General features: G+C 45.9%; 1 protein-coding gene across 1 annotated transcript in view; it reads left to right on the forward strand.

The window, feature by feature from the left end:
* The window catches only part of NPHP1 (nephrocystin 1), a 1,322,209-nt gene that overhangs the window by 403,172 nt on the left and 896,173 nt on the right, over positions 1–22,864 (forward strand). Inside the window, exon 7 of the mRNA XM_069606852.1 lies at positions 2,549–2,652. Coding sequence (XP_069462953.1) covers positions 2,549–2,652 — 104 coding nt within the window. The remainder of the gene's footprint in view (positions 1–2,548; positions 2,653–22,864) is intronic.

The raw sequence follows: 22,864 nt of genomic DNA on the forward strand, positions 1-22,864 counted from the left end.
TTTAATAACATCAGAAAGTGCCCGCTCCCCTTTTACTGCACTACTCTCGCCGCTGCTGAGTGTGTTCCTTCATTCTGTGCTGAACTTGCATTTTTATTAGAGCATAAGCAAGTGGCTTGGATTGAAGACCTTTTCAAAGCTTTTTTCAAGTATTCATTAAATTAACCAAACAAAAGCCTACCTAATGCATGCTAAAATACTATTGTTAGGAGACAATAGACACTCGGGATAAGCAATCTTGTGTGTTTCTGTAATTAGTCTCTGGAGTATTTTAATAAAACATTACATTATCCAAAATGCGTAAAAGGGCTTTGCCTTTATTGTGTGTTTCTTGCTTCAAGATGCCAGAATAGAGTCTTCCTCTTTAGCACAGAACTGTAACCGTTAGGTGAACTGTGCACATTGAAGCAGAGTGGCCTACATGAGCAAAAAAGGCCCTGAAGCCAGCATGTAGCAATGTTCAGTATTTTGTTTGAAGATGCCGGAAAGGGCTAACTACATAGTCCATTCTGGGCTATCTTGAGCTAGACAAAAGAAGACAATTGCATCTCTGAGCTGGAGGCTTCCGTTGCCTTTTAAAGTATAATTAATTTATAAGCACATAAAATACAGTAGTCTTATCTTCTTTTTCCCCCCAAAACCTTTATTTAAACACAGTTGCGACACACACTGAGGTCATTGGATTCAGCAGTTGACCCAACCACTAAGTTGTAAAGATACAGGTACAGTCACCCTGAGCCACCCACGACAGACCCTAGCAGGAGCAATGATGATATTACCCCTCTTCCACCCCCACCCCGCAGAATCACAACAAGGAGTAGCACAACAAGAGGACAGCTTAAAGGTAAGGTACCAGACGTTTGGAAAATATTCAACAAATGGCAGCCAGACATCCAAGTATTTGGTTAATTGGTTGGCCATACACGCACAGTCTTAGCTTCTTATAGGAAAGTAATTTTGGTTGGGAGCATCGTCCCATATCAAATAATCATTAAATTGCACATGCATGTCATTCATTAGCACTTAAAGGCTAGACATCTAAATGTTCTTGTTAATACAGCCCATTATAAGATAGTCACTAGCAGATAAACCAGGCATTTGTATGAGCTAACGTTTTTGTTAATAGTTCGCACATGAAGCATTTAGAATTTATCATCTCAGTGTCGTTCTTGACGTGACAATTGTACCGCAAGATGCGCATCATATGCAGCCATGTATTTAATTTTACTAGGGCAAAGTAGTATTTAGGATTCCTCAACATTTCAAAAGGTTACAAATGCTTAAAAACCAGTTCCTTCATGTGAGCATTTTGCTGAGGTTCCTCAATCAAAATGAAAAGAAAATAGGACGATTACCTTTTATATATCTTTTGCCCTTCGGCTTCAGTGTTTATATGGGTATCTTAAGCCCATTGTATTGGCTGTTGCATTTCTGATATATTTATTATTTTTGTGTACACTTGAATGTGATTTTAGTGATGCTTCCACTAGATGTTTTTTACATTTTTATTTTATTTTATATATGGACACATGTCCGAAATAAAAATAATTAATTGAATATCTCTTGTCAGAATTCCAGGGGATTGACAAAAACACAGTTTACCACCCAATCCCTTTGTATAGGAGTTAATGTCTTTTCAGATGACCCAAGCGGCGTGGAGCTTGCAGTTGTATTTAGATGCATCTCTTAAGTGGCGCCTTGTAACTGAAAGGCCTCACACAGATTTGCTGAGGTAGACCATATAGTGGATATACAGAAATGCTTGCATTTTCAGTAATAGGTATCATTGTTTCTTCGGTTTGCTTTGACTGTGTGATGGGGTGGGCTGATTGGGGCAGTAACTGTTATGGCTATGCGATAACAGGGCTTTTGTACTGGGAAGGTGAGTCCTGTTTCCTATAGGATTTGATTAGCCATCTCACAGACACATCGGAGAGGAGTCTGACCCGGGTTTGAATGTAAGGGCCTTGACCGCCCCGCTTTCAATTCAGGAACCTCCAGTCTCTGGACTAATGCAAATTCTGAACTCTTTACACAGGTGAAATCTAGGCGGCACAATGCTCCAAGCTATGTATCAAAAAGATTTCTATAGGCTTTTCTTTTACAAGGTACATATACTGTGCGCAATGATTTGTTTGACAGAATAATACTTTGACTGTTTTTGTGTGACTAGGAGGTGCAGAAAGAAGTTATATTCTGCAGAATGAACGACTTAATGCTGGTGGCAAGCAACGCTTTTAGTGTCAAACAAAATAACCAAAAATAGATGTGTATGTGAATGAGCATTTGCCTTTGTAACAATGTGCTTCCATATAGTTGTACTTTCCGAGGAGTAAATACTTTAATGTATATAGTTGGGAAACCTAGATTTTATTTTCCTATTTTTTTTATTCAATATTTATGTCGTGTGGGAATTAATTTATGGGTTGATCTTGTTGTTAGTCTGCGAATATGTTGACTAGCTAGTGTGCAAGTTTCACATGAGCATAATATATGTATTTGATGCGATATATTTTGCAGTGGGTAACTTTTCATTTAATGGCTTTAGGTTTCCAGGAATCGAGAAAAGAGCCAGGAACCAAGTGAAGCAGAAAGTGAAGAAGATTTAGGCGGAGATGAGGAAGCCATAGAGGAGGCAAACCTAAATCAAAGGTACAGTAAAAGGACTAAATGAGCAGCATGATCCATGAAACCTTCATCAGTTTCAGATTCCTACTTTGTATAAAGTCAACACAAGCACACCACACAACTTGGATAAATCATTGGTTCAACGTTAATTGTGACATTGTGCCAATCACAGCTCTGTTACACAAAACCAGAATCAAGTACACTGCAGCTGATACTTTGTGCAACAAATTATCCAATGTATTGTTGTCACTGTACAACAGTTTATTTCAGATTGTTTGGCTAGTGATTTAAGCAATTACTTCTTTGCAACTGCTTCAACATTTTCCAAATGGAAAAAAATATGAAATGCAGTGAAGCATATGGTGACCATTTAATGTAACTTGTCGATGTTCATTTACTTGCCAATGAAGCTATTTTGCCCATTGGTTACACTAGACATGGTGTCAGGTCGCTCCATTTATTACCAACTTGCTACTTTGCCGATCACAAATTCTCACGCTATCAGTGTCGACTCAGCCTTTTGTCCTTCTGATGCCGATTACATATAGCCATCAACAAATTGATTATTTGTGCTGTTTCAAGAGCTGTTAAACGTGGAAATATGGGATAGCATGTACTATATAAAATGAAGTGAATATTATTCGAAAATGCTTGATACAGTCAAACATTTTTTTCAGAAACCAATCCATTAATACAAGTAACAAACTTACATAAAAGCATTCACATTCAAAACATCATACAACTTGCTCTCTGCCATCTGATAGAAAAACTGCTTTAATAAACTGCACCAGATCCTGCAAAAAAGATGGGCCGTTTGAGATGAAAATCGCGGACATAGCATCCGCACATGTCTCCATTTGTTGTCTGATGATGTGCAGCCTTAGCTATTTCTGCCTCAGGGCCAACAGATTTTATGTTCGGCCCTTCTTCGTTGCCAACCGACACACAAGCACATTTTCTATTAGTAGCTAACCAGGGCATATAGCCTTCGGGGGTAATACGTTTAACCAAACCATCAACAGAATGCACCTAGCCTTTATTTTGTTTATTATGACTTTTAGGCACACTTGAGTAAAGTATATACCATTTCAGTGATGGAAGGTTATCAATGCGGCTCCAAGTCCTGCTTGCTTCAATTTTCCTTGCTTTAACGTCGAGCAACGCCTTACGGTCCCCTTTTGACAAACTTGAGATTGCTGCTGTATGTCCAATCCTCCTCCTTTTTAATATGGCTAACCCCTTCCCAATCTACAAATTTCGGGGTCTGACCTTTCTTTAAGCATGCATACTATGTTGTAATTCATGCAGCTGTCTAAGTGGAGATTCAAGAAGTAGTCCAGGAACCTCCCCTGAGCCTTGATCTCTATGCTGTTGTCGTGAACACATATTTCGCACAAGGCGGAATTGATGGGTCCTCTTACTTGGGGAAACCTTCCTCCTGAGAACGCAGCCTGCGGATAGTGAACAAACACCGCTAGGTCAGGGGCTTAGGTGAAAAGGCAGGACGATGAACGAACAAGCTGCAAAAATTAAAAGAAAGCGACAATGAATGTACATACTTTGTAAACAGACAGCAACTCCACTACACCACCCCCAAGTGCCCAGGTCCTTCCTGGATGTAGTGCTTGTAGAATGGTCAACCTATAAGTGAAGACTTCTCCTAACAGTATCTGAAAGTCCATAGGCCGGACAACCGTCCGATGCTGGATGAAAACTGACAAAGAGTTCATGAAGTCCAGAAGCTAACACGAACAGCACGAAGGCACAATCCCTACCACACAGCCCATATACGCTGAAGGCCTATTCCCAAATGATACAAGGACACAATTAATGACAGGGAATGCAGAGGATGCGCCAGTACAGGTTTTCTTTCCCAGGTGTAATTCACAAAGTTCTCAGGCAAAGGAAAATCCGATGGAAAGGCAAACAATCCAATAACCAGGAGCACAGTTCAAAGAAGGGAACACAGTGTCTGTAAAATACACCAGGAGGCAAAAGGTAATCCAATGGAGAATCCAAAAAAATGCAGGCAAAGGTCTGGTCACCAGGTAAACCATGCAAGAGACAGTTCAACAAAGCAGAGCAGGTAAAAAGCAGGCACACATCCAAATACAAAGGGTCGGCAACAAGAGATCAAAAGTAGAAAACATGCTGCAGCAAACAGCAATTGGCATCCCACTGCAGTTTTGGAGCACCAGAGCTGCTGAGTATTTCTTGTCGTAAGTGAAACGCGGCAGTCCCCAGCAATGGAACCATGACTTGACATGACGACTCCACACACCGTAGTCCAACGTGCCATCTGTTCATGGGACTTGTAGTCCCTACTCTTTCTGCCGCTGTCCGAGTCTCCATGGAAGGCTCCACAATCGCCGAGTGATGCGCTGTAGGTGAGTAGGAACCCTGACAGCTGTATACCCCCAAGGTTTACTTCCGAGCATCACCAGCAGTGGAGGGCGGCAAACTATAGTCACCCTTCATAGTAGAATATTCTGTGGTGCCTCCAGGCAGCTACTGGGCACATGCACCACATTTGTCTAGCATACCGTACCGAGTCCTGGGATTTGCTCTCAAGCACTTTCTAGCACCAATCAAGCTTCCTGGCCCCATACTGTTGATCGAAGCGTGCAAGCCCCCAAAGCTCTGCACTGCACGCTTAACTGCATTCGTTAATTGCGGGTGCCAGCTACCGTACCTTGAAAAAAGCAAGCCCAGGTAGCTAAATTGGTGAACTTGCTATAAGCACTTCCAATCCTTCATGCAGCTCCTGCAAACATCACTGGATCTTTGCCGCAATCCACAGAGACATTTGATATTTCTCTTCCACTGGCTGGTAAAGCCAGCTAGGGTTGTGGGCTCATGTTACTGCAGAAGCGTTTCAGAGGGCCTTAAGTACCTTGCTTGAATCTTGTTACAAATTGAGGGAATTCATCCCTTCTCCTCAAGGGGGAGCCCCCCCCACTTTGTGAGACTACAGAGTTGAGCCCGCTCTGCAACACCCTCCCTAGGGGTCGAGGCAAATGGGAACTCACTGCGAGAGACTCCCCCTTTAGAGATGAGGACTCCCATTCGAATGAGGATCTCCCTGATGGCTTCCAATTGATGGCTTATATGGAATTATACAAAATACCAAAGTGAGGAAGATAACGTGAACGACAAGAAATGGAAGATAGCCCTTTAAATTCCAGTCTCCAATGGACTGCAATACGGAGGCTGAAAAGGGATGTAAGACCAACGAGCGCAAGTAGAGAGAAGGCTGAGAGCAAAGAGGAGGCAGAGAGAGAGCAAAGACCTGACAGGCGCAGGGAAAGCACCCAGTGCGTAACAAAGCTGAAGAAGGCGGCCTCTGAGAGAACGCATAGCCTAAGTGCTACAGACCCGTTGTAGCGTGCAACGAGAAACGCTGAGCAACCGGCGCTGTGAGAGTGGAAGAAAGCCAAGCTGGGCGGAGGAGAAAGAGAAGTGGTGGCATAACCATGGAATCAGGGTTGGGCAGTCTGTCTGTACAACAGTGCCGAGACCATCCAGGGGAGTAAGCAGTTCCCAGTCCGAATCACGAACCCTGTTACATCCCAAGGATGAGACCGGCACATCCAGGAAGGAGACGCTGTGGTGAGCATGCCGCAGAGCAGCGACAAGAATAAGAGAATCCAAGGCACTGCAGGTACCGCCGTCGTTGACCTGGAACTCAGAAGGTAAAATGGGGAGTGGCAATATTGGCAAACCAAGCAGCACTCATAAATTAAGCGAAACTCGTCTGAGTGCTAATGAGAACACTTTTGGAAATACTCCAGTGAAACAGAAACAAATCGGTTTGAATGAGATAAGAAGGACTAAAACCACCGACTGGGAAAGAAATAAACTTGGAGGCTTATCACTTTGGGGAAAAAGGGCAGACCCACCCATATCTCGAAGATACGAAAGAGAGCACAAGGAAGGGAGACATTTCCTGTGAAGCCAGAAATTGCAAACTCCTATATGAAGCTTGCACCATGAGAATGGGGGAATTGTAATTGGAACTTGAACTACTATAAAAGAGAGGAGAAGATTGTAACAGATTCAGGAAACCTACAATAGGGAGAAAAGGAACCTAAATAGACTTAAGCTGACAAGCAAGTTTAAAGACCTGGGAAGTACAAGTACCTTAAAAGAACTGCACAACTTGATACGATGAGTGACCAGAGACTATTTGCATATGTTCTACTGAAAAGGAGTAAGAGCAGTGAGAAGAAACATGTGACAAAACACAAACACCAGGAGAAGGGAGTCATTCTCCCGAACTTAGTTATAATAGTGGTAGGGTCAGATAGTTTCGATTGGGACAGAGGACTGATTTTGTTTTTGGACATTCATCCTGACTATTGAGCACGTTAGTTAGAAAGATGGGCAGCGAACACCCCATAGTTATAGGGACATATAGGCCTTATTTTACTTTAAATCAACTTCACAATCCTGACTTCTACTCTCTGTAGAACCTCTCTACTCCTGTTCTGGCCCTTACCCTCCTCGAAGCCACATGATCGGTCTTCCTGTCACCACCTTCTTTGGGCAATGCGTGCCATCTAATTCTTTCCTTTTCTCACTAGCTACCACCTCGCTAGCCTTGGGAGTTCTCTCCTGATTCTTCCATCCAACCACCTCCCATGCATGGTTCTCCCCTCTCTCCCTCTTTCTCCCCCTCTTGCTCTCTGGTCCCCTCCCCTCTCTTCGCCGCCTCCTTCTCCGACTCTCTCTCCAGCCACCGCCTGTAGTGTCTCTCCAGCCACCGCCTGCAGTGTCTCTCCAGCCACCTCCTGTAGCGTTGCTGCGGCCACTTGCTGAGGTTTCTCTCAGGCCACTTGCGGAAGTTTCTCTCCAAGAGGTGAAGTTCTGGTTACTCTCGCCTGAGTCACAAGTCTGTCTTTCGGTTCCTTTCATCTGAAGTAAAGCAGGCATGCTCTGTTATGTCCAGGAGGTCGGGATGAAGAAAACGTATGTTGCGCCTCTTAGCATGGACCCTTTAAGTCTGGGGATGTTGTGGCCATTTGTAGGTTACAGGAAAACACCCACCGCTGGTGGTTAGGAGCCATTATTGAGAATACCGTCCCTTGCATTCTGTAGAGTTTTTTGTCGGATGGGGAGGCCTCCTGCATTAGTGTTTCCATCCTCTGTCTGTTGACACTTAGAAAAACTGACTCCCAATTTCGACAGTGAAGCCGGGAGTCGTGAATGACCACTCCCTCTCATTGATGTAGCTGTGCTATATGTGTGTGTCCGGTGTGGCTGGAAAAGCCATCATGGAAATTGGTGATGGCCTCTCCAAGCCTGTAGATAAGATTTTGAAGTGAGCTGTTTTAAGTTGCGAGTAAAATGATACATTTTGGTGCGTAAGAAAGTAATTCCCAGTCTCGAAGGGGGAATTTTCTTAGGAGAGTAAAGATATATTGGAACTCCTCAAACTGTTTTTTTTTATCCATACTTATTTATATTTAGTAATTCATACCAATTAAAAGACATTGTTGTACCGTGACAGGCCTCTTGATATCAGAAACTAATAATGTTAGGGGTCCTTCCTTTGGTACTCTTCTCCTGGTAGCACCTGTTACGCTCTCCTGGTTCCCACAGGGGTGTCGGGGCGGAACTGGACAGCCACGGTCTCCACCAACTTGATGCGTAGTGCAGAGATGACTGACTGGACTGGCCCACCTAACTTCGTCTGCTTGACCCGTAGAAGTAGTCTCCTAAAGGCAGAGAAAGGGAATTAGCTACCCGTTTTCACTACCTTCACTGTTTTCACTCTTCAACTTGATTCTCTCCTGTGTGCCCCTCTCCCCTTCCGCCTCCTCACCTGTTATGTCGAAATCTAGTTCCTCTCCAAACCTCTTCTTCCAAAGTGCCTCCTTTTTTTTGTTGGAGTGATGGTAGGGTCTACCTCGAAAGGAAGCCACCCTGACCCTTGAATAAGCGATCTAGAGGGGCCCCTCTTCCGAAGCAAACTAGTCCAGGGGAAAAAGCCAGATGGCATAAAAAAACCCTGAGGCGGTGGGCCACAGATCTTCAGCAGAGGAAGTCACAGGTGTGTTCCAGAGGGCGAGGAATGGATCCAGAGTGAGGTAAACCCAATGCCAGGCCGGAATGAGAACAGCAGGGCAGCGGGGGTGGGGGGGGGGTCCTGGAACACCGTTCCAAGAAAAGAGAGGAAAACCTTGAATAAGGAGGGGAAGAGAACAAAGTGCAGATGGGCGGGAACCGGGGGGCACAGGAGAAAAGCTAGGGCTGGCAGGAAGAAAGGATACGGGGAGTCAGACAAGGTAGCAAGGCAAGGAAGAAACTGTAGCGTGTCAACCTGAAAGCCTAACGCGCGAAGGTTGCAACGTGCAGGCTTCCGGGTTGCGACTAGGGATAACAGGCTTCCGATGTCACTGGCGTCGGAAGAACTAGACTGCATGCACACGGTGCGCCCGAGCGTGACGGCTCGGGTCAATGGCGGCATAAGTGCCATCGGGGCCAGAGCCGCCAGCTCCCGCAGCATGTGACACCCGTGGAGTTGAGTAATAGCCCCTCACTGCGTCCCCATTTATCACCTCTGATATTCCCGTTCACAAAGCTCACCTTATAGTTTTGAATGATGAGCTCTCCATCCTGCGAGGAACGCAGGGGCGCGTTGATAGCCAGTTACTTCACTGGCTTGAGGATATTGGAAGAGTTCTAGACAAATCTTGGCTCCAAAACTCCTGGCGAAGGGCCGTAAGTATATAGTTCTAAAGAGTTCAAAAATGTCTGAATAATCACTCTTGTCCAATTCCTTTGTTTATCTTGCAGCTTAGACCCAAAAGAAGATAGTTCTGTGGCAGCTGAAAATGTTCAGGTAAGAGTCTGTGCTATCCCACACTGTCCGTTAAATGATGCCAAAGTTTAACTCGCTGCTGTCTCTTTTCTTACAGGTGCGGCGTAAGAAGATTTGGCGTGCTGGTGAATAATACCTCCGGCGGTAAAATTAGGTAAATATATGGTGGCAAGAGATTGTCCTTATTTGTTTCCCCTCGGCTCACCTTGTTGTTTTCTTGTCCCCCTTAGGTGCTGGAATGCGGCAACTTAATGATGGAGACAGCGCCGGATTGTAGAGATGCTGCGAGGAACGGTGAGTATGGCGCGGCGCTGCTGCTGGCGATGCGCCGTGTTTAAAATAAAGTCTTTTTCTCGTTCAAAGGTGCGATGAATCCGGAATCAGGTAAGAAACCCAATAATGTTCTTGTTTTAACCTTTCTTCTTCTTTCTCTTCTTTCTAGGCACTCTAGACTCGAGGCGGGCATGGCACGAGGCTGGATGCTGACTGCAGGCACAGTGAGCGTTACGCTGCAGGATGCAGAATAACGCGAAGCGTGTGCTGCCCTCCGGGCGTGGTTTAAATAGCCTCCAAAGTAGTCCCAGGTAAGTATTCCTCCACAACCACAGCCGAGTAACAAAATAGTCCCTAGGTAAAGTAGTCCCTTCCAAGCCTCACATGGGCTTGGATCTCTTGCAGCATGGTCTGCATCAGGTAAGTTTTAACATATGAGCCTGGCGCCTATGGCGCCAGGACTGTTCCCCCATATGAGCCTGGCGCCATAGACGCCAGGACTGTACCCATATAGGCCCTAACAAGGGTTGCTGGGCTTTCTCTGGGTAACATGATGCCTGCTTCCGGGGTTGCTGGACTTGGTCTGGATGCCCGGGGGTAGGCATCATGACAGCACCAAATTGAACTGAACTTATCCATGTGACACTATGCAGGAAGCAGCGGGCAGGATGCTATCTGTCAGTTGTTTCCTATTTTTTTGTTGGGAATATTTCATGTTTTGTTAACCTAAAAGTGGCTGATACGCAGCTTAAGTGTAGGGCTGTCCCCCCCCCCCCCGGCCCCCTCACTGGAGCCTTGTGATCTGTCCTCTGCCTGGTTGGGGCACCGCCACTGAAACCCATAGTCGGGAGCTTCTTTGTAGCGTGAATACAATCTATATTATTACTATTTGTTGGGACTGGACCTGTGGTCACACAGGCCAGCCCAATCAGTGCTGGGGGCACCTAGCAGACACATAGAGTGCTGTGGTCACACGCACGTGCCGTTGCAGGGATCATCCTGTTTGCCATGATCACACGGCTGGACATCATTTGCCGGGAGCTCCCGGGCTAGCAACTGTGCTGTGGTCACACAGCAGGACAGTGGCCTGGGGGCTCCCAGGTTACACATGCTGATCTGGGAGTACCCAGATCAGCAGGGCTGCAGGACCATGTGCCCACACGATGTCCGCCATTATGTCCAACAATGACACACAAGTGCCTTTCATGGAGTCTGCCATCGTTCTGAGGCACGTACCGGCTGAGTCTCCTTTTATTCACAGTCAGTCATCACGCCGTCATGACACATATCCTTAAAGGGGCAAACCCCAGATTATTTATGAATTAGTTATGATGGATCTTAAAGCATATTTTCTTGGCTTCTATTTTTGAAAACAACATTTCTAATGGATTGTGTCCTCCGCGTATTCCTCACCTTTGGTAATTAACTTCAGAAAAAAAATGTCTCCACCGAGGGCGCTGTCCGCTAGTGTCAGTGTCCCGATGTCCCTCGAATGCCTCCGTTTGATGGTTGATGTCATCTGCAGTATATGTAGCAAGCGCAGTGCCAGTTGACTTCTGTTTTTCTGACGCAGCTTTCGCTTCAAGAGAAATTACGGTGCACTTTGGTTCGTTAAATAAAATGGCATGTCTTCACTGTCGACTCCATCAAACCCCAAGTTGGGTTTTAAGAAATGTCAGGATTGCAGGTCGAAGATGTCCATCACAGACCCCCACCGCGTTTGTCTGTGGTGCCTCAGCATGAAGCATTGTACGAAGGAGTGCAAATCCCGTCAGGCGATGACTGACCGAGCTCTGAGAGCGCGCAAAGGTAAATTGGCATTGGGTAGAATTCCAAAATCCCCTTTTGTCCCAAAAAACGTACTTCGGACTAGTCGAGAGATTCTCCTCGTCCAAAAATTTTTTAAAAAATCTCGATCGAGAAGTCGTTTGTGTCATTCTTCATCTTCTTCCAGGAAGTTGAAGAAAAAACATCATAGGTCTCTTTCTTCGTCGAGTGACTCCTCACCCGAGAGAATAACATGTCCAACTAAATCCGACTCCCCAGAAAAATGCAAAGAGTTTCGGAGAGCGAAGATGAAAATCTTTGAGCAAGAAGCCCCATACTCCCTCGAAAGATAGGAAGAAAGACCATGCCCCGGTTGCCCTGCATAAAAACAACAAGGGAAAGTCAAAGGCTAAATCTTGTGCACCCTTGAGTTCGGGACGCAAGCCTGATGAACATTAAGAGCCTTTGAAGCCTGGAAAGAGTAAAATGGTGTCGAGGACCTTGACGAGTTGAGGGTCCAGCCCTCGAGGGTTTTGACAAAGACGTCTTTGACAAAAACAAAATCGGTTCCATCGACACCCTCGACGTCGGAATCTTCGACACCCATATCGAAGCTATCGACGCCTAAGTCAAAGACTTCGACGCCATTGGCCTCGAGGCCTACTCCGAAGACATTTTCCGAGCCATTGAAGGCAACACAAGAGAAATCCTACAAGCCTCTACCACAGACAGATTTCTTTAAATTTCTTACTTCAATCTATGAAGAACATGAACCATCTGATGATGATCAGACACCGTTTTTTGTCTTGAATGTGGCACTCCAAATGTAACAGATTAGTTTATTTCAGATGAATCTAGACTTAAAGATCTCTATGATAAACTACAAACAGCCAGTGGAGTAGATACAGTTCCTGAGCTGGTATTTGGAAAGCCAGATCCTGCAGATCATGCTGACAGCTCATATAGATAATTGATGAGCAAAGTAGTAGAATATTTGTGATGGAGTAGACCTGTTCCTCCGTTTCAACAGGATGACTTAACGTACATATTAGACCAAGGTCCACAGAGAGATCCCATTTTGCCTGTCCATATTGCTTTGCAAAAAAGGGTTACAACGAATTGTGAAACCCCAGATTCTATTTCTGCTGTTAAAAAGAATTTTCCCAAGAAATATAGACTGTCAAGCAGTGACCTAGATTGCTTGACCAAGCACCCGACTCCAGAAAGTTTGGTGATCCAAGCAACCACGGCCACAAAACAATCTGCTTACCCTACCATTCCTACATACCGGGATAAACTGGTGGATGCCTGGCCGTGGAAATTATTTACTTTCTGAAGCATGGCCCTGAATTTTCTTCATCTTTTGGGATTGCACAGCAATGGCGGCTGACCACATCCCCTAAGGGGAAGAGAGAGACAGCTTCTTGGCTGTCATCAAAGATGGCAAGGAGGCAATGTGTGAGTGCCTCCAGACAGGTCTGGATACTACAGATAGTATTTGCAGACCCAGAGCGACTAGCACCGTGCTATGCAGATTTGCGTGGCTAAGGAAGTCTGGATTTGCACCGGACGTGCAATCTAAATGACCCAATATGCCTTTTGACAGCTCGAGACTGTTTGGTAGCAAGGGTTTTGAAAGTCTGGAAAGACTACAGACCTCAAAAGTGGCAGCTAAATCTCTTAGCCCCACTATTAGACAGCCTCAACATTCGTACTCCGGTGCGTCATCTTGGAGCGGTAAGTCCTTTCATTTCTACTCCTCAGTTGGAAGAGGGAGATGACAAGCCAGTCATAGAGGACAAAGAAGATTCCCTCGTGGTAGACGAGGAAGAGGTGCTAAATCAGCAGAAGCAGCGCCCGCCTTGCCCTCAGCCGCTGCTTCAGCACCTCAAAACCTCTCTGAGACCTTAATCCACAAGAACCCAGTGGGAGGCAGGCTGCTAGACAAAGGTGCAATGCAACCAGCACCTGTATCAGAGAGGAACAAGGGTTGGTACTCTACATATTTTCTAAATAATCTCCAAAAAGGGCAGAGGATTGAGACCCATCTTGGACTTAAGAAACTTAAACAAGTTCCTCAGGAAGGACAAGTTCAAGATGGTTACCCTTTCTCAGATGATCCTTCAGGACCTCCAACTCCAAGACTGGATGGTATCATTGGACCTTCAGGATGCTTACTTTCATGTGCCTATCCTTTACAAGCACAGAAAGTACCTGAGGTTCGCAGTTAGCGGTTCTCATTTTCAGTTTTGAGTTCTGCCATTCGGGCTGACCTCCGCCCCAACGGTTTTCACCAAGTTATGGTGGTGGTGATGGCAGCGAGTCTCAGGAGATGGGGGATTCACGTCTACCCCTATCTGGACGATTGGCTGTTCAGGGCTCGTTCTCCCGAACACACCCTGGAACATCTCAGCGTGACCTGCCATTTTCCATTTTCTTCACAAACTGGGCCACAGATCACAGTAGTGAGGACGTTTCACTCACTGGGTGGGGAGCCCACACCAACAATCTGCAGTCATTAGTCTCCATTGGAGTCCAAACCATATCAATCTTTTGGAGCTGAGGGCAATCAGACTAGCGCTGAAGGCCTTTCTGCCCTCTGTATAGGGAAAGAATGTCCTGATAATGACGAACAACACAGTGGCCATGTACTACCTCAACAAGAGAGGAGGTCTAGGGTCACCACCACTGTGCAGAGAGGCAATGGAGCTCTGGTACTGGGCAATTCAAGATGGAATCTCCCTATCAGCAGTTCACCTAGCTGGAGGAGGAGAACACAGCGGTGGACACTCTGAGCAGGCAGAGCACAGTCTCCCACGAGTGTGAACTAGCTCAGGTAGTCCTCCAAGAGATCTTCACCCTTTGCGAAACCCCTCCAGTGTAACTGTTGGTGACCAGTGTCAACCGGAAATGCAAACTGTTGTGCTCCAGGGAATTTCCCCTAAGAGGAGCTCTAGGAGACGCGTACATGGTGGACTGGGAGTTTCCACTTCTGTACATGTTTCCTCCAGTCCCCGTCATTCCTCACGTGATCAGGAGATTGAGAAAGTTCGGGAAATCCATGATCCGAATTTCCCAGGATTGGGCCTGGAGGACGTGTTACCCGCACCTTCTGGACATGCCCATCTGCCCTCCGATACGTCTTCCACAAAGAGCTGACCTTATCTAGCAAGAGTAGTGCTGGGTTCTCCATTCAGAGGTCAAAACACTCAGCCTTCATGCATGGTTTCTGAGAGGCTGAGGTACAAGGATTGGGACCTCCTCGAAGACGTAATGGAGATTTTGCTTTCGGCCCAAAGGCCTGCAACACAATCCTCATACCGCTGTCTTTGGAACAAGCTCAGCAGCTGGGGTAGGGATAACAATGTGGATCCATTTCAGTGCGACACACCTACAGTGTTATCTTTTCTACTTCACTTAGCAAATCTGGGGCTCCAGATCACAACAATAAAGGGTTACCGGACAGCGCTTTCGATTTTCAAGCGCTCATCAGAGGAAACCTCATACTTTAAAATCACTCAATAAAGTGTTTCCTCCTACTCCCTTTCAGGTTCCTGTTTGGGATTTGAATCTTGTATTAAAATGATTAACATGCATCCCTTTTGTACCCATTGTTAGGCAGAATAACCTGCAGTACCCTTTGGGAACACTACAGGCAATTAAGACTACAAGTGTAAGCCCAATTTCACCTTTGGTACAAGCCTGTACTACACAGTAAAGTGGTCGCGATGGCTGAGCAGCCAGACTTCTCTCAAGAGTTTAAGTGAGCAGTAGAAAAAGTTACACAAGGGACAAACTAATACAGTGATTCAAACAAACACTTACTCAAGGTTTCTTGGTAAAAGAATATACATATATTTACTCAGTTCGAAAGCATTACACTAGCATAAGCAGCTCAATATCGCACACAAATAAACCACAAAAATACAACCGGTAAGTAAATGAACAGGTTTAGCTCCTGTGAAGTGGGAGCAAAATGGCACTTCAGATACTTATTAAAGGGGTAAAAAGACAATGTTATAAGAACAGACAGCCAAAACACATTCATAGGCAGGGCAAAGGGTTTCAGTTAAATACAACCAGCAATTCTTCTCAATAGGCCTGGGCCAAAGTCAATGGTTCAGAGTCTTTGTATAGGATAGCACAGTTCTGGTAGATAACGGTTAAGTGTTTGCCACAGAGTTTAGAAGAGTTTGGCTAGGCAAAAAGTTTGATGAATGTTTAGGGAAGGACGAGCCTTCGAAGTTGAGGAAAGTTTCACGCACTTTCTCGATAGCCGAAAATAGTTCCGGACCGCGTTTGCACCATACCTTGTCAATGAAGAAAGCTGTAGCTGAGGCAGTTGTTCCTGGCAGTTCGAGCAGATCCCGCAGTCCCTTTGCTTCAATCGTGGCGGCAAGAAGGATGACGTCGGGAGGTTCCTGCACTGCCCAGGGATGAGGCCAAAAGCTGTAGCAAGATGTCAGTTTAAGGTGTGAGTGCCTTAAAGTCGGTTTTGTACGATCGGACTGAAAAAAAAGGTCAGACCGTACAAAACGACTGAAAAATGCTACCACCAAAGGTTCGAACACCAAAAGTTCGAACCTTTGGTGATAGCATTGCAGGTAAGTAAAAAAAGAAAAAGACTGCCGGGGCTGCACATAGTGAGCAGGGTGTTGCGGGGGACATCTCTGCAGCACACCTGCAAAAAAAAAGAAGAGGGCTGCAGGGGTTTCCTCCGCAACACCCTGCTCACTATACTTTATTCTAAAGTATAGTGACCGGGTGTTGTGGGGGATACCCCTGCATCCCCCGTACTATGTAAGTGTGTTTGCATGAGAAAGGTGCAAACTTTTGGTAGTTCTCACCTTTCTCATGCGAACATTCCGGCCGCAGCAAAATCAGTCGTGGTTGGATCACTTAGAATCTTAAAGTCCACAAGCTGGTTTCTTTCCCTCTGGCTATCCGGTTTTCAACAGAACTCTGATGAAAATTCGACCAGATGGGGACGGTGTCCAGATGGCTTGCGAGTTTGTTGTTCCCACCAAACTCAAGGGAAGAAGTTAACCTTGAAGGGCTTCTCTGTTGATTGGAGTTTCAGGCAATTCGGACCTGCAGCAGGGCTTCACCGGTCGTCCAGGAGTTGCAGCAGTCCTCTTCCTTCAGCTCGTCTTCGGTTCTTTCGTCCCAGGGGTTGACTCTGCTTTCTAAGTCCCAGAGACCTGCTTTTAAACATTTTTCACCCATTCATTCCAGCCTGGCTGTCACTCACACAGCAGGGTGGCTGTCCTTGCCGGACAGTCAGCGGGCCAATCACGCCAGAGTGCATTCAGGTCTCCTAGGAGACTAAGCACAGGGAGTTTCAGGCACTTCCCTCACATCCTGTCCACCCCAGACACTCAGCCGCCAGACGAGGGCTTCAGCACTGAAGCCCGTCAAAGGCCAATGAACAAAGAGACCAAACCTGTTTTGGTGCGCAGAGACAAACACAAGAAGGACTGTTCCTAAAAGAAATGTTAAAAAAAGATGAGCAGAGTCTGTTTTTACAGCTAGGTCTTGGGCGCCATATTGAAAAACATGGCTGTCCCGATTTTTAGCTACCGTTGTTAGCGGTCGGGAAAAATCACTGTAGTTGATCTAAACCACTGGCACCAGCCATTTAAAGTAGGAAAAGGTAACATTTTACTGTTACATGAGTGTTTTGACTCGGGGGAAGCTAAGCAACCCCTCCAGCACTCTATAGGAAGATTGTGTGTGCCGGGTCAGTAAATTTAAAGAGACTAGTAAAGCCAATTTAACTTTACATGCTCTGGGAGATGGTAGTCCGTCCCAGAGAAGGTATTTAAACCTGGGGAAGTCTGAAAGACATCCCTGTGTCACTGCCCTGAAGGTGCTGTGTGACACACAGAAAATGATGATGCCTATGGTGTTGTTTCAAAACTCCATAACCAAAGAACACAAAAGTAAAACACATTAAAAATGAAAAGTTCAAAGCCCCAAAATATAGCAAAAGAGCTGGACGGCTCTAAGGTAGAGGGAATAATTCTCCCTAACACCCATGCATTCATGTCCATTAAGACTATTGACACTACAAACTGTTTTGCTAGTCGCAATCACATCTGCCTGCAGGGTGAGCGAATTGCAAGGACTGTCTTTTAAACCTCCATATACGGTCTTCCATAAGGACAGGGTTATTCTTAAAGTAAGACCTTTGTTTCTGTCAAAGATACTCTCTGACTTCCATTTGTCCCAAAATATAGTTTTACCAACTTTCTATCCCCCTTCTCATTCTGGAAAGGAGGAGGATAGGTTACATAGACTGGACCCCAGGAAGGCTCTCGGTTTTTATATCTCGCAAATGTCAACAATTTGCCAGGACAACCAATTATTCATCGGATATACAGGTCAGAAATTGGGGTTAGCAATAACTAAACAGATTTTATCCAGATGGATTATTCGAACTATCCATGAATGCTATAGACTGGCTGGTAAAGATCCCCCAGAAGGTCTAAGAGCTCACTCAACCAGGGTCATGGCTACATCTTCTGCTCTTCAGAAAGGAGTACCTATTAAAGACATTTGTGCAGCAGCCTCATGGTCTACCATGCACACCTTTGTGAAACATTATATAATCCATTCGAAGAACAAGTTACTTACCCCTGGTAATGTTCTTTCGATTGGATGTTCCTCATCGTCACTCCCAGCCTACCCCACTGCAGAATGTATGTGTTTTTTAGTCTGCGCTCTCGCAGAGTCTTCTAAAGTCTAAGGAGGCACTAGTAATTCCTCTAACATGGAAAAACAAGAACTAAAGCCAACAGTGGCTGCGCGTGCTACATACACTGTGGATGACATCGACCATCGGACGGAGGCCTTCGATGGATATCGAGTCATTGACGCTACCGCACATTGCCCTCTGTCAAACATTGTTTTCTGGAGCAGCTGAACCTGAAGACAATTATCAAAGATGAGGAATACGTGGGACGAACATCCAATCGAAATGAAAGATACCAGGGGTAAGTAACTTGTTCTTTTCAACTAGCATATTCTTTCCATCTAGTCATTGCACATGCCTTTGCTTTTATAACATTGGGTAGGGCTGCAGCAGGCCTGTTACTGCATGCATACCTGTAAACATGTGTGCATTTAAACATGGAAATAATAGTGACACTATTGCATAAAAGGTAAAGGTGCACCAAAAATCTATTGAATGGTGGGGGCAAAACATGTTTTTTTTTATTTGTTTAAAAACAAATATATAACAAGTTTATAACTTTTTTGGAAAGTCGGTATCCTAGCAAGGCTTGATTTGTTTGTGTTCAATAAACTCTATTTGAAAATTTCATATTGAAGCACAAACATTTCTCAGTGCAGTTCTTTGGTATCATATGGTTCCTGTTTGCCAGGAATATGTGACATGTGCATGCAAATTACCTTTTACACATCAAAAAGGAAGGGAAATACTTTGCTGTCTGGCCTGGTACTCTGGAGTTTCACAGTTAATGTTTTCCTTAGTGGCACACTTATTTGGAGGAGTGGGTTTCCAAACTAGTCTCTGCTAATGGTGACTGTGCTCCCTTTAAAGCACTAACAAAGAAGACTATTGTTGCTTGCAGCAAGTTACCCTGTGCAGGGACAATATCTGATATGTACGGTACATCAGGTCACATCTGACAATATTGTAACCTACTAAGTGCAGTGGGTGGATGGGCGACTCAGAGTTTGCAATTGGTAATGACTTCTAAGATGGTGTTCTGGTTTGCATCATGTCCATAAAGTCCTCGAAAGAACATGAACGAAGGTCAAGACTGAGCACATTGAGGTATCCTGGTCCCACAGTGAGGAAACAAACGTAACTAAAAAACATGGAAAAGACTATTGTTTCTATGGGACATGATTTATTTGGAGAGCACAAGGTTTGTGTGCCCGTGATATAGACCCCTCTATTGTGGCCTTAGGACATGGGTGGGGCCTGGCAGGCTAAACAGGAAGAGCTCATGAATGTCACTGGGCCCCTGGCTAGGATCCTGGAGGCGGCTGAGGACACCATGGCAAAGGTGGCCCCTGTGGGGATAACCCTGCCTCAGAAGGCGTTCTGCCTCTTGAGGAACATGAATAGAGCGATTATGACTGAGCACTGTAGACACATAATCCTTTGCATGTGCCCAAAGCTGTCCAATATGTTGATCAGGGATGGTAGACTGATGCAGAGGGCCTCCTCTTTGGCAAGTTCTTCCTTAAAGAATGATGGTATGTGGTGCCTTCACTTCTCTGGAGGAGGCCCAGGCAAACTTGCGTGTAGGGCCTTTGCCAGACATACCTATGGTGTTTTTCCCTGTTGCAGCGGAGGTGAAGGTTACTCAGCTGCAGGCACTGTTTCTCTAGTCATCACTCTGGTGACAGGTGTCAACTAGCTTTATAGGCTTCTAGTCAGTGAATGGCCTGTTCCATCAGAGTGGACACTACAGCCATGGAAAATGCTTCCTGCCTTCTCAGCCCAGGGTTGTGGATAAGACTCCACAGATGAGCCCACCACGCATGCATGGGTGCCTGCCGACAGGACAAGGGTTTTCTGTTACTGTGGACTTGAGGGTCCTGGAGATCATGGAAGCTTTTTGCATAGATTTCTGTGTGTCGTCAGTGCAGCCTGTGCCCTGCACCTAAGCTCCTTTTCTCCGGACCAGAGAGAGCTGATCTAGTGGGAGATAGACTATGTAGCCCTGAAGGGTGTGATTGTTCCAGCACCGACCAGAGGAGCTTTTTGAGGAATGTGCATCTGAGAAGCAGCAAAGGAGCCCTCATAGGGTCCTCGCATTCTGGTTGATGGTGACAGGGAAGGGCCTGAATTTTTGGGTGGTGTACTGCCACTTGAAGATGATGGGCATCCACCTCCTGTGCTACTTGATTTTGCATGGCGTTGGCCTCGTCCAGCAGGACCCCCTATTTTCTGTCCCAAATTGGCAGACCCACCAGCTCTTCTTTCACTTTGTTTGGGGTGACATGCTCTTGTAGTTTATCTGTCTGCTCTTCAGCCTCTCCTGTGCCCCTAATGCTTTCCAAGCTGCTCAGACCAGTGACAAGCGTGCTGAAGCAGCATAGGTTCACCTTGTGGTGTACCTGGACAGTGTGCTTATGTCGTATGACCAGGCTCTGTTCTTGGAATATATCTGCATGATGATAGAGTAGCTGCAAGTGCTAAGCTTATGTGCCACCCAGGAGAGGTCGGATGTCTTGCACCGACATCATGGACTTACTGGTCTTTGTCGTGGGCACCAAGGATGCACTGTGCACCTTCCCAGGGATAAGACATCCTCCATAAAGAGTGTGGTTTGCTGCCTGCTGCTCGCATAGGTTTCTATTGGGGTCATTGGTTTAGTTATCGGTCTGCTCTTCCTCTATCTCAGGGTTGTTTTGTCTTAGACAGATGACCTGTGCCTGATGCCCAAGGTGGCAGATGAGTGGCAGTATTGGCTCTATAATCTTGATTTGTTGAAAGTTGGAGTATTCTGGGCCATGGTCCACGCTTCTGTCTGGAGGCAGAAGCAAGAAGTAGTGGATGCGGATGGGGGGGCCTGCCGAGAGCTTATGTCCACTGGTGGCAAGTTCACTGTCTGAGAAGCAGAGGCACCATATTAATTGCTTGGAGTTCATGGTGACCTTGTTTGCATGAAAAGCCTGGTCAAGGATTCAAATTGATCTTTACGATCCTCCTGCTCATGGATGGGTTTCCCTGCCATCTGCTATGTGAACCGCCGGGTAGTATGTGGTCACACATTCTAGCAGACCTGATCAACCATTTGCAACACTATTGCTTAGACTGCTGTATTACCCTATGTCACATGTGTTCTTGATAATTCCACAATTTGCTTGGATACATTCGAAGGGCCAAACTAAGGTGGTTCCCTAGTCTTGCCCTCAGCCTCCTGTGGGCTTCCTTATACCCCAGATGGTGACACATCAGAACTAGAAAGATACTCCCTATTGTCTATTGCTAATGTGGTCTATTAATGTGGGCCTAATGGCTGCAGCCTTCTCTGTCTCACTCCCTCTGTGAATTTCTAATGGCAACTTGCTTTGGTGTTCCCCCAAAGATTATGGACAAGGTGTGCCTTCTTTCTCTCCTTTCCACACTCTAATTAACTCTCTCTCCTCTCCTTATTCTTTCTCTTTCCTACTCTCACCTACACTCTCTCCTTCTGCCTCCCACCTGTCCACTCTTTTCTCTCTCTTGCCCTTAGAACTCTCCTCTCTCATCCTCTCCTTTCTTTATCCGGTCTCACCCTATACTCCTATTTTCACTCTGTTCTTCTCTCTCTCTCTACTACTTCTTTTTCTCTCCATCTCTCTGCCTCTTACTTCCTGATTTTCTTTCTCCCTCCTGTATCATCCTGCCGTCTTCCTTACCCTTTGCTTTACCCTCTCGCTCTCCCCTACCGGTGTTTCTCAGTCTCATTGCTCCCTCTTTCCCTCCCACTAGTCCCTCCTAGTCACCAACCTCTCCCCCTCTACACCCGTCTCCTCGTTCACCTTTGCTTCCACTCTTTCACTTTCTCACTCTCTGACCCAATCTCCTTCTGTACACCCTTCATTGATCCCTGGCAGTGCATGTCTTTCATTCCCTGGCCTTCCTTCCTGTCGTCGTCCTTCCCCTTTCCATTGGTCCCTGTCTGTACATGACTTCTCAGGCCAATCGCTTGCTCCCTTTTCCCCACAGGGTCGGTTCAGCAGGCCCCATGCTTTCAAAACCCTTTGCACCTATGTCCTTTTTTTCGTTGTAATCGTTTGAGGGGTCTGACGGCCGTATACCATTGTTTCTGCCCGCTTGCATCGCTTTACTGCTGTCGCATGGAGTCAGTGTTCTGGTCGGTAATCCAGAGATCACCAAAGAAGCAAGACTTGTGTTGGTGACTCTGTTAATGGAGTTTCCCGCCAAAGATGAACTGTGTTCTGGAGCCAGTGGTTCTGTAAGATACAATAGAACCTATGCCAGATATGAGGCTACAAGACATGGTGCAACAGTGGTATCAAGGTTACATGTATGCATTGGACAATCCGGAGGTTGTGGGACTGAAACACTCTCAACTCCCTTACACTGCCTCTGGGGTTAGGGTCAGCTCTGGTGTACTCCCAGGTAGACTGCCTACCACAGGTCTCCTGCCTGGCCCCGCAAGGTTCAAGTCCCTGACACTGTCATACCTAGTGGCAGAATATGTCCCAGGTCTGAGCAACAATGAGACACACTGTAACTTGTGCTATTTGTACGAGAGTGACTGACACCTAGACCAGGTGGTTTTTCAGGCCATCTAATGCTTTTAGGGGGTCCCTTTGAGGCATACTTATTTGTAACCCTCTTAAATTTCTAGCTTCTGTGTGTGTACAGCTGGCGACCAGACC

This window comes from Ambystoma mexicanum, chromosome 4p, assembly GCF_040938575.1.
Source record: "Ambystoma mexicanum isolate Mex_15411 chromosome 4p, UKY_AmexF1_1, whole genome shotgun sequence".
Lineage (NCBI taxonomy): Eukaryota > Metazoa > Chordata > Amphibia > Caudata > Ambystomatidae > Ambystoma > Ambystoma mexicanum.